Here is a 15,934-nt window from a genome sequence, read left to right as displayed (position 1 = left end):
GCTCCGCCATTCAATAAGATCATGGCTGATCTTTTTGTGGACTCAGCTCCACTTACCCACCCGCTCACCATGATCCTTAATTCCTTTACTGTTCAAAAATTTATCTATCCTTGCCTTCTTCCAGTGTCTGCATGGGTTTCCTCCGGTTTCCTCCCACAGTCTGAAAGACGTTCTGGTTAGGTGCATTGGCTATGCTAAATTCTCCCTTGGTGTACCCGAACAGGTGCTGGAGTGTGGCGACTAGGGGATTTTCACAGTTATTTCATTGCAGTGTTAATGCAAGTCTATTTGTGACACTAAAAATTAAACCTGTGGTGAAAGAAGCAGTTAATGTTTGAATAATTCAAATACACCTTAGAGAATCCTAAAAATAGGGGGCAAAGGGGACATTTGCTCTCCCTGTCCTTGACCTGCCCACACTCACAGGTACCGGTGCTCAGGTGCGGGAAGACAGGTGGCTCAGAGAGCTCTGCGCATGCGCGCCGGCAGCCCTTTGCCGTGAAGTGTGGCGGAAGGGTGATTTTATTTTCCGGCTGTTCTTTTGCGACAGGCGGTAAAGCAATGCCGACCAGTTCGCTTGTCGGCAGCAGGCGGTGATTGGTGGCGCGGGACCGGCCGCCGGATTGATCGGCGCCGACATGTCGCTGTTCGGGGTCGACGATGACGACGTGGATTTCCTGTCACCGAGCGGCGGGTGAGTGAACCGGAGGGAGCGGGGCCTGGCCTGGCCGGCGCTGACCACCCCTGAGGCGGGCCGGCCGGCCGGCGCCAGCAGCAGCAGTAGTGGTGCGCGGTTGCCTCCCTCCCCCAGCGTCACTCGGCCTGACAGTTGTCACTTCATCTCCCTGTTGTTGCCCTGATTCCCGCGGGGTTGTAGCCTGTCCTTGGAGACCCCCCCCCCCCCCCCTCCTGTGAGCACTAAGGGAAGGTGCTGTCCTCCATCCATCGCAGCCCCAAGCTCAACCCTGACCAAAACCCGGGTCACCCTCTCTAAAGAAAATGCAAGGCCAACCTCTGGCCATGAAACTATTTTTGACAGTTAATCATTAATCAAAATTTGGAGATTTCTGGATCATGTGTGACTTGTTGCGCCGAAGTTTGGGATTTCTCATCAGCTGAGAGAGGTGATGGAGAGTTCTGTTGGAGCTGGGTGGTTTTTGTATGGCCTGGCCACTCCCTATCTAATTTGTCAAGCTCTACAATCCCTACTCCTATACATCCCATTTCTCTGACTCTGACCTCTTGTTTCTCACCGCCCTGTGGCACAGTTGTGCCTTCAAACACCTGGCCCTCCTTATTGTTCCCTTTCTAATCTCTCCTTAAAATCCACCTCTGACTAAAGTTTCATTCACCTCTCATCCGCTTGTCTTTTTTTACAGCTCAATTCTTGAATCTCTAATTGCATTTCTGACCCTGCTACAGCACTGAATCAGCTCAAATCAAAGTCACAAATGACATCCATTTGCCCCTGCTCCCCTGTAATCTTACACAGTTAATGGTAGGGCCCTGGGGAGTGTTGTCGAACAGAGAGACCCTAGGGGTGCAGGTACATAATTCCTTGAAAGGCATCACAGGTATACAGGATGGTGAAGAAGGCATTTGGCACACTTGCTTTCATCAGTCAGAGCACTGAGTACAGGAATTGGGATGTTACATTACAACTGTACAAGATATCCTGAGATGCGTAGGTTAGAGGGATTAGCGGGTAAATATGTGGGGGTAGGGCCTGGGTGGGATTGTGGTCGGTGCAGACTCGATGGGCCGAATGGCCTCCTTCTGCACTGTAGGGTTTCTATGATTTCTATGATATCGGTAAGGCCACATTTGGAGTGCTGCATACAATTCTGGTCGTCCTGCTATAGGATGTTATTAAACTGGAAAGGATGCAAAAGACATTTACAAGGATGTTACCAGGACTGGATGGTTTGAGGAGAGGCTGGATAGGCTGAGACTTTTTTCCTTGGCGCCGAGGTGGATGAGGAGTGACCTTAGAGGTTTATAAAATCATGAGGGGCATAGATAGGGCAAATAACCATGGTCTTTTCCCCAGGGTAGGGAGTCCAAAATTAAAGGGCATAGGTTTAAGGTGAGAGGGGAAAGATTTAAAAGGAACCTGAGGGGCAACTTTTTCACAGAAGGTGGTATATATATGCAATGAGCTGCTAGAAGAGGTGGGTAAAATTACAACATTTAAAATACATTTGGACAGGTGCATGGGTAGGAAAGGGTTAGAGAAATATGGACCAAACGCAGGCAAATGGGACTAGTTCAGTTGAAGAAATCTGGTCGGCATGGACGAGTTGGGCCGAAGGACCTGTTTCTGTGCTGTATATCTCTGACTCTATGACTCTATCTCATCTGAATGACATATAAATATGGAATCTGACTGCATATCGATGACACCCAGCATCACCACATCACCAGCACTCTTGACCACTTCATCGTCTTTGTGTCAAAATGCTGTCCAATATCCTGTCCTGGATGAGGCACAATTTCTTCCCAAAATCACAGAATTGTTAGGGTGTAGAAGGAGGCCATTCAGCCCATCATGTCTGCACCGGCTCTCCCATTGAGCATTATGACTTAGCGCCATTCTCCTGCCTTTTCTGTGTACCTTTGCACATTGTTTCTATTCATTCCCATTAAACATTGGGAAGACTGAAGCCATTCACTTCAATCCCTGTCAGTGTTTTTGCTGAGCCAGAGGTTCCATGCCCCCTTGTTGATTGAACCAAATTGCTTGCATCCTTGGCCCCTTAGATCATCCTGAGCTGACCTCTTTATTGTATGTCCTCCATCACAGAGATCACCTACTTCCACCTCTGTTGTATCACACATCTCTTCTCCTATATCTGCCCATTTGGTGTTGAGACATTCATTCACGTTTTTATCTCTAGAGTTGACTATTTTAACACTCTTGGCTGGCCTTCTGTCTTCCACCCTTTGCCATAAACTTTAGCTCACACAAAATTCCCATATGCTAGCCTTCACTTGAATCCTGTTCACTGATCACTCCTGTACTCATTGACCTAACTTGGTTCCTAGTCTGGCAACATTTAAAAACAAAATTCCATTCTTCTGTGCAAGCCCCTTCATGCCCTTGCACCTCCCTATCTTTGTTTACAGCTCTGTTACTCCCTAAGCATTCTGCATTCCTTCAACTATGGATTATTGTGCATCTCACTCCTTTCACCCCAATCTTAGTGTCTGTGTCTTCCAGCTGTCTGTTTTCTCTCGAAAAACCAGTTGGTGAAAGATAATACTGGAGCCAACCTTTACTCAGTCTTACATTTGTTTAGAGTTAAACATTGTAAGCGTACACCCCCAGCATAAGCCTACTACAGTTTCAATCTGTGTCTCTTTGTATGTGCTTATGTGAAACCCTAGTTAATGCCTACAACCTGCATACAATCAATATATATTTAAATTAGATATAAATTCTCTTGGGGCTAAAGGATCAAGGAATATGGGGGGGAAGGCGGGATCAGGATATTGAATTTAATGATCAGCCATGATCAAAATGAATGGCGGAGCAGGCTTGAAGGGTCGAATGGCCTACTCCTGCTTCTAGTTTATGTTTCTATGATCCATGTTCTAGGCCATAAACTAGAATTCCTTCCCTAAATATCTCCTCTTGCGCATGCTCTCGTGCTTTTGATCTCTTGTCCTAATATCTCTCTCTTTGGTTGAGATGATTTTAATCTAATTTTTCTCCTGTGAAGAATTTTGGGCCCTTATTCCTGTTAGTCATGCTATGTAAATGCAAGTGTGCACACTATCTAGGAATCTTGAACATTGCAGTCATTCTGCTTATTCATTTTGAATACTGAGTTATGTCTCCTTGAATCCCATGATTTTCTAGATTTAAAAAGTCCCCGTTCTTTAAACTTTCTATGATAATGATGATAATGGAAGTTTTGAAACTAGTATTACTTTTTCAGAGGGCTCTAAATCACCCAACATTTCAGGGGCACAAAGCAGTATTCCAGGTGAAGCTTGTACAGAGGTGCTTGGTTTCTTTAGTTGCGTGCAGACTGTCTTTGCTATATATTGCAGTGCTCTATTTTACTTGCTTTTGCCATGGGCTAAATGACACAAACATACAGGCAGTTGATGAATTTAATTGAGGTGCTGTGGTCCTGAAGATAGCTTTATGATCAAGTGTCCTTTACAGATGTAGTGTGTGATTATTTAAATCTGGAGAGACATATAATCTGTCACAAGGCTAGAGGTTTTACATGCTTAACACCTGCCTAGTGATGCTGTGGAAGTTTACATTTTTTTCTTTTGGTGGAGGATTGTAGGAGATAGTTGACCATAAGTGGCTCTTCGAAAAAGACTTGCGTTCGTACAACATGTTATACCTTTCGAGGTGCCAAAACACTTTCACAACCAATGAGTTACATTTGATGGCCACAATGGATTTGTAAAGATGCGCAGCGGCCAATGTGTACTCACCAAAGGTCTCACAGCAGCAAGAGATAAAGAAGTAAATCTTAAAGAAAAGCTAAGCAACAGTTACCATGCAAGATCACCACGTGTAAATTTAAAGGGGACAAGTTGTGTTGGACAATACTATAACTCACTCACTTGTTAGCATTGTCCTGCCTGTTTAATGCTGCTGGTCTTCCATTTCCTATTTGTTTGTAGTTTGTGGAATTGCCAGTGCACAGTTAAATCAAATTTTCTATTAACTAGGATGTTGTGTTGACCAAGAAAGTGGATTAAAAGTGCATTAACCTTTTGACATTCCAAAGAAATTCCTGTGGTGGTTTAAAATGGAGGATATAAGACATTACAGCAAAAAGACAGGAAAATGGAATTGAAGCAAATCACTCGACAATAATTAAAACGCATAGTTGTGATGGGCTGAATATCTGTGACTCGGTAAAATACTTTATGTTGAGTTTGGAGTCCTGTCCGACCAATCCTTGTTTGTCTGGTGACTTTTTTATTCAGGCTGGTACAACTGGGGCTCTAGGAGTACAGCTTTAACCACTTCTGTCCCTCCTCTTGTGCTCTTACAGGGATGGTTGGTACCACTGATCATAATGGGGTGAACAGACGCAACAAAATATAACAGCACTTCAAAAGGGAGAAGTTGATTTGTTTAGTTTCTTTGAAATAGATTATCTGCTTTATTGTAGAACAGTTAAAATGCTTCATCCAGATTCATATTTTGTAGGAAAAACAATCTTAACATCTCGAGCTGTAGCAGAATTGTTTGCAATTAAAACTTTGCATTTTAAAGGCAAGTTAAAATGTGACCAATACAAAGAGAAAAAGGAACTAAAAGGGAGAAGCCACAATACCAGGAAACCTCTCACAAGGAACAGTAAAGCAAACCCAAGTTTTGTAGCTGGAATTTTTTTTGTCCTCATGATCTGCTCAGGATATTTTTTTTTTTTTACAAATTTCACTGCAATGTCTCCCATCCTGCACAATGTGCTTGAGAAAGTGCTTTTCTTGATTCTTATTTTCAGGGTCAGCACAAATAATGCCAAATTCATTAGCACTAAGGAAACAGAAGTAGGGGAAGTGAAAGAGGGTATGTTTATGGCAGCTCAAATATTTCAACACTGATAGATTAGTTAGTTTACAGGAAACAGAATAGGCATAAATTGATTTTTTTCGGGTTGGCAAGATTTAATGAGTGGCGTGCCACAAGGATCAGTGGGGCCTCAACTATTTACAATCTATATTAATGAGTTGGATGTCTGATAAGCTTGCTGATGATACTAAGTTAGGTCAGAAAGTAAGCTGTAAAGAGGACATAAAGAGTCTGCAAAGGGATACAGATTGGTTTAGTGAGTGGGCAGATAGGGTATAATGTGGGAAAGTGTAAACTTGCCCACTTAGGCAAGAAGAATAAAAAGCAGCACATTATTTAAATGCAGCGCGATTGTAGAACACTTGAGGTCCAGATGGATCTGTGTATCCTGGTACATGAATTGCACTAAGTTAGTATGCAAGGACAGCAAATGATGAGGATGACAAATGGAATGTTGGCATTTATAGGGAAATGGAATATAAATGTAGGGATGTTTTCCTACAACTGTATAGGGTTTTGGTGCAAACTCATTTTCGAGTACTATGGTTTCCTTATTTAAGAACCAACATAATTGCATTGGGAGCATTTCTGAGAGGATTCACTTGACTGATTCCTGGAATGAATAGGTTATCCTTTGCAAAAAGATTGGACAAGTTGGGCCTGTGTATCCACTGGAGTTTAGAAGACTTGAGAGGTGATCTTTTTGAAACAGATAAGATCCAGAGGAGACTCGACAGGGTGAGTGCTGAAATGATGTTTGCCCTTGTGGGAGACACTAGAGCTAGGTTTTACAATAAGGGGTCTTCCATTTAAGACAGATGTGGAGAATTTATTTTTGAGGGTTTTGAGGCTGTGGATGAGGACAGGCTTAACAGACTGAAATTCATATGTATGTTTGTAGATCCACATAAGGATTTAATTCATTGGCTAAAGCAACATACTTGTCCATCAGCTGTAGTGCGATAAATAATGCTCTTTTAAATCCAGCAACCAAGACCACCCACAGAAACACCAGCAAATCTCAGATGATGTGATCCAATGGCACTATTGTGAAGAAGAGCAGGGGAATTGGCCCCAATGTCCTGGTCAATATCTGGCCCTCAACCAACATTTCAAAATCAGATTGCTGTTTGTGGGTTCTTGCTCTGTGCTAATGAGCTGCTGCATTCCCTCTACAATATAGCAGTGACTCCAAAGTACCTGATTGACTGAAGTACGTTGGGCTGTCATGTGCTATGTAAATATCAGTTCTTTCTATCATCGTATTTTATGGTCCTGAAACTCATTGAACCCAGTCTCGCAGAGCAGTTTCTACTATGCAACAGGTTGATTTCCTTTTCAACCCCACCTGATCTTATCCTACCCTATTCTAAGGGAGGGTTAGTGGAAGAAGTGCAAATTAAAATAACCTGGATACAGTGTCTCAATATTGGCAACCTCGGGACTGAGTCCATGCTGAATTTCGGATCTTACTAGTTTTTGATTGGACATGAAGAGTAATGAGAGTATGGTTTTCAAATAAGGATTACCAAGGACAGTTTTGAATGCTGCAAGATAAAACCTGAAAATTCTCTAGAGCTGCTTCAGGTCTGTTGATGCGTGGCAGAAACTCTGTTTATGCACAGAAATGGGATACCTGCTACGTGAAGTGTTGATGGTGGAGTGGGAGCAGCTCCAGGGAATTTTCCAGTTGTACAGTTAGACCAAAGATGTTGGTGAGGAAGAAAAGTCAGGTGATGGCAGCTTTAAAAAAAAGTCTGGTTTTCAGACAGCCAGATTTTGAGATGCTATGCCTATAGTTGGAAACAGTGAGCGGAAAATGAACCAAGCACAGTACCAACTATCCCCTTCAGTAGAGGTATCAGTCTGGAGTTCAATGATGAACTTAGACTAACTATTTAACCATGTTTAATTCCCTTTTGTTTTGCTGTCTGGACAAATGCACATCTTCCAGTTAACAATTTACAAAACGTCTTTGTTAATTTTTATTGGCCTGATTTCCCAGGGTAGCCCAGTCTACTGTATTAGGACTTGTCTTAAAGAATGCAAAAATCTGTGTCTTTCACAGAGATATGGTGCTTGATACAGTATGATGTCTGGCTCTAAATCTGTTAAGCTGTATGCACCCAATATGAGACTTTGAAGTAGTGATAATGTCACTGGACTAGTGAACCAGAGACCCAGGCTCATGCTGTGGGGTGATTAGTTCAAATCCCACCAGCCGGCAGATTAATAAAATCTGGTGACCATGAAACTATCGTAGTTTAGATCCCTTTAGGGAAGGAAATTTGCCTACCTTACCTGGATGTGGCTCCAGAGTGGCATGGGCCACTAGTTATGAAAAAGTTGCGAGAGGTTGACTCTTAGATGCCACTCAGTTCATTTGGGATGGGCAGCGGATGATGGTTTTGCTGGCAAAGACGATGTCTCGTGAAAGAGTAAAGGAAAAAGAAGTGTGCATTATGTTCTGACAAGCATGGAGGCACCCTTCTCCCAGGGGAGATCTCCAGACACAGCCCTCTGCCTTTGTCACATTGAGCACTTGATCGAAGGAAGAGTTGCAGAATTTGAGACTGAAAATTTTAACTTTCATTTTCTGTTAAGCTGAGGAAATGTCTCCTGAGTCATGGTCCTGTTTTTTACAGTGACTTTTTTCCCCAATGATTTACACCCAGTGTTATAATTACTGGACAGAATTTTACAATTATAATTTTGATATTCAACCAGCGACCTCTCTTTATTCATTCATGGGATGGGGGTGTTACTGGCTAGGCCATTATCTATTGCTCATCACTAATTGCCCTTGAGAAGGCGATGGTGAGCAGCCTTCTTGAACCGTTGCAGTCCATGGTGTAGATACACCCACGGTGCTGTTAGGGAGGGAATTTCAGGATTTTGACCCGGTGACAGTGAAAGAACGGATATATTTCCAAGTCAGAATGGCGTGTGGTTTGGAGGGAAACTTATAGGTGGTGGTGTTCCTATGAGTCTGCCACCCTTGTCCTTCTAGATGGTAGTGGTCTAGACCAATGCTGATTTTTGCAGTGTTCTGGTCTTAAGTCCAGACAGATGGTAAACTGCAATTTGAAACTAAATCACTTCAATGGTGACTGGAAAGTAAAAGCTTGAAGTAAGAGTCCATTAAAATAATTGGGACCTCATATCCTGATTGGGAACGTCATTGAAATGTTGGAATACAGGGTGTTATGTCCCGTGTATACTCTATCTCCATATTGCATGAGAGGTTGATAAAGAACAATGGAAAAGCACCTGTCGCAACTTTTTAGTAACCAGTTCCCTACTGCAATTTACAGGCAATTGGAGAGCGTTGCGCAGAAAGTGGGAAAGAAGGCAGAAGAGTTGATCAAAGGCATGGTCGAATGGATAGATTTGAGGTTTTTGAAAGTGCTTTAGTCAAGTGAACAGTAGGAAGGGTTGGGAAATTTCCAGAATTTAGGAGAACCATGGTATACAATCAGAATCCAAAGATTGGAGGAAGCGTACTGGAATGTAGGGGTCCATGGAGATTGCAAATTTAGCCCTGGCCATAGTGATATGAAAATGAGGGTGAGGATCTTAAATTGATGCATTTGATGGACAGGTGGCCAGTGGATGTTGGCAATGACATGGGTGATACGTATGTGGATGTTGGTGCAAGAGAAGATAAAGCTCTTGTGAATGAATTGGTGTTTATATAAAATGTAGCAGAAATCAAAACTAGCGGGGTTTGAGTGTGAGATAAGAATGCATTTTACTTTATTATGGGGGTGGAAGTAACTGGTTCATGTCAGAGTTAAACAGGGCACTGAATTGTACTCTGATGGTTTTAGCCTCAAGGAGAGTGAGTATAATTGGGAATTTGGTTCTAAGCGGGAATTTGGTGCAGAGGGAGAAAGAGGTGCTTTGGGTAAGATTTATTGCAAGAAGTGTGATTTAGAATAGAGTGCTGGGAGTTGGATAATTAAAGGAGTTAGGGAAGGTAGGGAAAGAGCTGCTCTTTTGCTTTTCTTTCTAACTTTCTCAGCCTTCTAGAAGTGGTTCTACCCTGCCGTGGGAGAAAATTTAGTGAGTATCTGGTCGGTAACTAAGATTTATTCTATTCCTGAGGTTCATAATGGTCTAGAAACTGGTGGTTATATAAACAAAAGTAAAATATATGATTGGATAACATAATTAAATAATTAATTAGAACACATTAAGAACGGCAGAGCAGGCAGGAAAGTAATTTGTGAAGAGGACATGAGGCTACATTTGGATGGCAGGTCTGACAGCGTCTGTTTTGAGAAAATAGAGCCAACGTTTCGATTCTGGATGACCCTTCTCTCCACAGATGCTGTCAGACCTGGTGAGATTTTTCAGCATTTTCTGTTTTTGTTTCCGATTCCAGCATCTGCAGTATTTTGCTTTTACATGTGAATAGGTGAAGTGAGTGGCCAAAGATTTAGCAAATGGAGTATAGTGTGGCAACATGTGAAAATGTCAATTTTGAAAGGAAAAATAATAAAGTATATTTTCTAAATGGTGAGAGACTGCAGAGCTGATCTGGGTGTCCTAATGCATGAATCACAAAAGGCTAGTATGCAGGTACAAAAGTAGGGAAGTTATTCTTCAGTTATACAGGGCACTAGAGAGATCACATTTGGAGTTCTGTGTACATATTAGTCACCTTATTTGATGGAAGGATACACGTGTGTTGGAAGCAGTTCAGAAAAGGTTTACCAGACTAATATCTGAAATGGGTGGGTTGTCTTATGAGGAAAGGTTAGATAGGCTAGGCTTATATCTGCTGGAGTTTAGAAGAGTAAGAGCCGACTTGATTGAAACATATAAGATCCAGAGGTGTCTTGACAGGGTGGATGTGGAGAGGATGTTTCCTCTTGTGGGAGAATATAGAACCAGGGGGTCACTGTTTAATAATAAGGGGTAACCCAATTTAAAATGGAGATGAGGAGAGTTTTTTTTCTGAGGGTTGAGTGCCTGTGGAACTTGTCTTTCTGAAAAGTCATGAAAGCAGAGTCTTTGAATATTTTTAAGGCAGAGGTGGATAGATTCTTGGTAAGCAAGGGGGTGACAGGTTATTGGAGGTGGGTGGGATGCAGATTTGAGGTTACAATCTGATCGGCCATGGTTTTATGAAGTGGTGGAGCTGGCACGAGGCGCTAATGGCCTACTCTTGCTCCTTGTGTGAGGTCAGGTAGGAGCTCAACAGGGTGGCTTCAGTCTTGTCAACGTGCTGGAGAAGGTTCTAAATTGGATATCCAAGATGATATCCAGCAGAAAGTGGCACAATGCAACAATCGAAGAGTAAAGAGTGATCCCAAAGTGGAAACTTGACTAATTAATTTGGAAGCCGAACCATGTTTGCTTTTGATACTGCTGAAGTTCAGCATGTGAATGAATAAAAGGAGATAAAAAGTGAACTCTCAGGGTAGCACAAACCCTTGGGTGACATATGAGGGAAGGGTTTCTGCTATGCCTGTGTTTAAATGGTCTTTGATCACTGGTGTGCTGTGTTACTACTGAACAACACGGCATGGCGGCACAGTGGTTGGGGCAGCACGCAGCACAGTGGTCAGCACTGCTGCCTCACAGCGCCAGGAATCCGGGTTTGATTCCAGCCTCAGGCCACTGTCTGTGCAGAGTTTGCATGTTCTCCCTGTGTTTGTGTGGGTTTCCTCTGGGTGCTCCGGTTTCCTCCCACAGTCCAAAGATGTGCAGATTAGGTGGATTGGCCATGTTAAATTAACCCTAGTGTCAGGGAATTGCAGGGTAAATATATGTGGGGTTACGGGAATAGGGCCTGGGTGGGATTGTGGTCGGTGCAGACTCGATGGGACGAATGGCCTCCTTCTGCACTGTAGGGATTCTATGAAAAGTAGGCTATCTTTGGGGGAAGGGAGGTGAGGGGAACAAACTAATTTGGTCAAAAAATTGCTAAATGTAATGAGCTAAAATTTGGAAAAATATCTTTGAATGCCATAATTCATATAATTCTGAATGCAGTTGTGCCTCATGTGGGTGTTCCCAATTACAAAAAAATCTTGTACTGGAGTGAATGAAAGCAGTTTAGTCATTGAGCTTGGAGTCCCTGTCCCAATGTGGAACATTCTGTAATTCCATTAAAACCATCCTATGCTTTAAATTAGCCAGTACACAGGCAAGTCATGAGGGAATCCTTGCTACTTGTTTGAGCCTTGAGTCAGACTCTTCGAACTCTAACTTGTTTGTTTCGCTTGAGCTGTTGCATTCTGCGAGAATGTGTGATGTTTGTTTTTCTGATCTGTGATTCTGCGCTGATATTCCTTGTGATCATCAGACCATGTCCGACATGCTGGGACGCTGGGGCACCGAGTACATGTGGAATGAAATTCAAGGGTCAGTATCGTACAGGAATTGCATATGTTAACTCTGATCTCTGCCTGCTTAAAAGTGCTGAATCCGGTTGTGGTTGAATGAAACCAGCAGCAAAACTTGGGAGTTTCTGGTCATCAACATAGCGTCCTTACCTGAACAGCTGGTCAAGGCACTGGATTGTTTCTCCATATTCTGACTCATCACCCCACACTCTCTCTCAAATTTTACGTATTTTGTCTCCGACACAATCCACTTTCCCCCAACCCCACTTCAGGCGTCATCTCTTCCTTATTCTCTGCTCTGCCGGAATTTTAAGTTTTATAGTCAGTCACTTCTGAAGGTGAGGTAAACAGACTGTGTTAAAGAAACCTCCACTCCTGTAATAGTCCTTTGGCTTTTCTTTCCACACATTAAGCAGCTCAGCAACCATAATCCCTGTTGAATCACATGAGACTGGAGGACTCCTGTGATCATTTTGCAACTCGAGTACTTCTCAACTAAGACTTTCTGTATATGGATGGACACTGTGTACAGCAATCCAATCACCTACATAGTGTACGAAGCATTTTTTAGTGTTCCCATGAGGTTAGAGTTGACTATAGCAGCGTCTTTTGGTTATCTACATGTTATGTACGTATTCATTACAGAAACTAAAAAGATGTGCTTTAAAATCCCACACTTTGGTGGGCCCATGCAACTTTCTCCTAGACTGTGTTATTACATTGTAATCTTTCTCATGTTACCAGAAGCTGAAATGGAGATTTTAGCATTCACTTTCTGAACCACTTGTGGGAGCAAGGATTAGGCTGTGAGAAACCATTGCCCATTAGTGTTGTAGTAAATTTGCTCCCAGCCTTTCTGTGCTCAATAAATTCATGAACTATCTATCCCTCCTCCTTTCAGTTGTCTCCAGCTGTACTTGGACTGCCTGATAATACAGTATACAAAGGCTAGTAAACTGTGGTTAAGCTTGAAAGATAAGCCTGTAGAAGGGTACAATCAGCAGTGTGGGGAGAACTAATTGGAGTGGGAGGCAGCTGGTGGAACATAACAATGGCTCAGACCATTTGGGCCAGCTAGTCTGTTTCTGTGCTGTAAGCTGTATTATATATGGACCTGCATTGGGATTGGCTGCTTGTATTGTTTGGGCATATGCGATGGAAGTCAAATTATTTATTTTTCTTTTATTGTTTCAGAAGCCTTCCTCACACCTATATAGAATATGCAATATCTCCTGAATCCGGTGTTATTGCAAACTGGAGGGCTTTATTACTTGGAGATTCAGATAGAGTTTTCACACTTGTGCATACTGGGTGTTTTCTGCTTTTCATCAGTTGCCTAGCAGTTCTATTTCCCATAATTATTCTCACTTCTATTTTAAGTTTTATTATTAATTTCTGATTCATGTTTTTAAAAAAAATGCTTTTCATGAGACCAGAAGAAATGTTGCAAAATAATCAACTGAATACTGACTTTACTTATGTCACATTTTTTTCTTAAACACATGCTCACAAGTTGTAACTTCCTCTTGGATGATTTGCTAACTTTTGCGCTTTCCCTCTGCAGGTCCAAACTGGCCTCTCTCTTTGGCATGGATCAAGCTTCCACAGGTCAGGGGAATGAGTCCTTCCAGTACACTGCCCCCAAGCAGCCGAAGAAAGGCACACCACCTCCTGGTAAGAAAATGGAATTAGAGGATGAGTGCATGTTATTCTGGTAGATGGAGTCCTGCCTGTTCCAGGGAAAAGATCATGTGATCCATTGAACCAGAAGATCCGCACACTTTCCTCCTAATGCTCCCCCACCTCTCCTGCAGACATGTATTCTCGGAGAGGCAAAATGCCTAAGGACAATTCAAGGGGAAGTAATCTGTGATCCATAGAGAGTCCAAATGCTCCTGGAGACAGTGATGACTGTTCCCCAGTGGCATACCTACTGTTTATATGCAGACCACTTTTGGGATAAAGTTGCTGACTCTGCTTGTAAAAAGTCCTGAAGCTATCATAACATGACTTCCAACAATCCCACTCCCACGCTCCCAGCATTGTTTGCCCAACAGGTTCCATTTCCTTGGCCAATTGGAAAGTGAACAGATGAATCGTGATTGGTGGTCAAACTTTCTCTTGATATGCAGTCAATATTTTGCTGACTTGTAGCAAAAACATTCAAAAAATGAGACTGAGAAAAAAGAAACATTTATTTAATGCCCCATGATTTTTCTCCTGGGTTGCTCTCAGTAGTGTTCTGCAGATTAATGTCAGCTCTAATTGCTGGACCGTTCAGGACAATCCTGGATGCTTGGCAACCCAATTACAGGAGCTGGTTCTGATCTTTATTCAATTCTTTCAGTGAATTCACACTTTGTGGATTCTGTGAGAAGAAATAGTCCCTAACATCTAATCGACTTCTGAGTTTCCATGATATAGCTGCTTGGTATGAGTCTGATCTTTTCATTGTTTCAAAGTGCTCCGGTTAAATTAAAGCCAGTGTTTTTTCAAAGTGAGAAGCCCAAGTTCTCTAAGCTTGGTAAGATGGAGCCTTAAACTGGATATCAATCTAGTGGCACTCTTCTGAACTATTTGCAGGGTCTCTATATCCTCTACCAAATTGGACAGTGTATTCCATCTTCAGCTGTTCCTCATCAACAACCTTCCCTCCATCATAAGGTCGGAAGTGCAGATGTTCACTATGCAATGTTCAGCACCATTCTAGATTCCTCAGAATAAGGTAGACATAGACAAACTGACAACACAAATTTAAGGTCAATGGATATAATGTAGAGATATGGTGAAAAGGAAATCAAAACTGGAAACTTATCATTCAGAGATATTTGACCTTGTGGAAAGACAGGAGGGAAAGAAAAGGTGGTGTGATAACATTGTTAACAAGGGGTGAAATGAGGTCAGTTGTGAGAGACGATCAAGGCTCGGATGATGTAGAGTCCATTTGGGTGGTGGTTTAAAAAAGACAGCAAGGGATTCATTGATAGAGTAGGGTATAGACTCCCAAACAGTAGCCACATTGTAAGAAAGGCTATAAATCAACAAATAATAGGAGCATGTAGAAAGAATAGAGCAAAATTATGGGTGACTTTAATCTTCTTGTTGATTAGGTTAATCAAGTTGGAAAGGGTAGCTACGACAACAAATTCATATTTGATTTATTATTATCACATGTATTATTATACAATGATCAGTATTGTTTCTTGCGCGCTATACAGAAAAAGCATACCGTTCATAGAGAAGGAAAGGAGAGAGTGCAGAATATAGTGTTACAGTCATAGCTAGTGTAGAAGTGTCCTTTGCCACAGAGAGCTGTGGGACAGATTCTTTGTGTATATTTAAGGCTGAGGTAGATTCTTGATCAGTAAAAGAATCCAGGGTTATGGGCAAAGGGCAGGAAAGTGGACATGAGGAATGTCAGATCAGCCATGCTCCTATTGAGTGGTGGAGCAGACTTGAGGGGTCAACTGGCCTATTCCTGTTCCTATTTCTTATGGTCTTATTAGAATCTCACAAGTGCTAGATAATGACCATCTCCAACAAGAGAGAGTCCAACTATCTCCCCATGACATTCAATGACATTACCATTGCTGAAACCCTTTGTCAACATCCTAGTGGTTACCATTGACCGGAAACTGAATTTGACCCATATTTTTGCTGTGTTACAAGAGCAGGTCAGAATCTTGGAATTTTCAGAGAGTAACTCACCTCCTGACTCCCCAAAGTCTGTCCACCATCCAGAGGGCACAAGTTAGGAGTGATGGAATACAGTCCATCTGCCTGGATGATTGCAGCTGCAGCAACACTCAGGAAGCTCGACACCAAGTATAAAATAAAGTTTATTTATAAGTCACAAGTAAGGCTTACATTAACACTGCAATGAAGTTACTGTGAAATTCTCCTAGTCGCCACGTTCCGACTAGGAGAATGTTCGGGTCAATGCACCTAACCAGCATGTGGGAGGAAACCAGAGCACCCGGAGGAAACCCACGCAGACACGGGGAGAACATGCAGACTCCACACAAAC

The 15,934-nt window shown here is 42.4% G+C and overlaps 1 protein-coding gene across 1 annotated transcript in view; it reads left to right on the top strand.

Moving 5' to 3' along the window:
• Positions 1–487: 487 nt before the first annotated feature.
• Positions 488–15,934, top strand: part of LOC144502572 (FK506-binding protein 15-like) — an 85,574-nt gene continuing 70,127 nt past the window's right edge. The window contains exons 1-2 of the mRNA XM_078226676.1: positions 488–694; positions 13,472–13,581. Coding sequence (XP_078082802.1) covers positions 639–694; positions 13,472–13,581 — 166 coding nt within the window. The 5' untranslated portion in view covers positions 488–638. The remainder of the gene's footprint in view (positions 695–13,471; positions 13,582–15,934) is intronic.

This window comes from Mustelus asterias, chromosome 13, assembly GCF_964213995.1.
Source record: "Mustelus asterias chromosome 13, sMusAst1.hap1.1, whole genome shotgun sequence".
Classification (NCBI taxonomy): Eukaryota; Metazoa; Chordata; class Chondrichthyes; order Carcharhiniformes; family Triakidae; genus Mustelus; species Mustelus asterias.
This window is presented reverse-complemented; position numbering and strand designations above follow the sequence as displayed.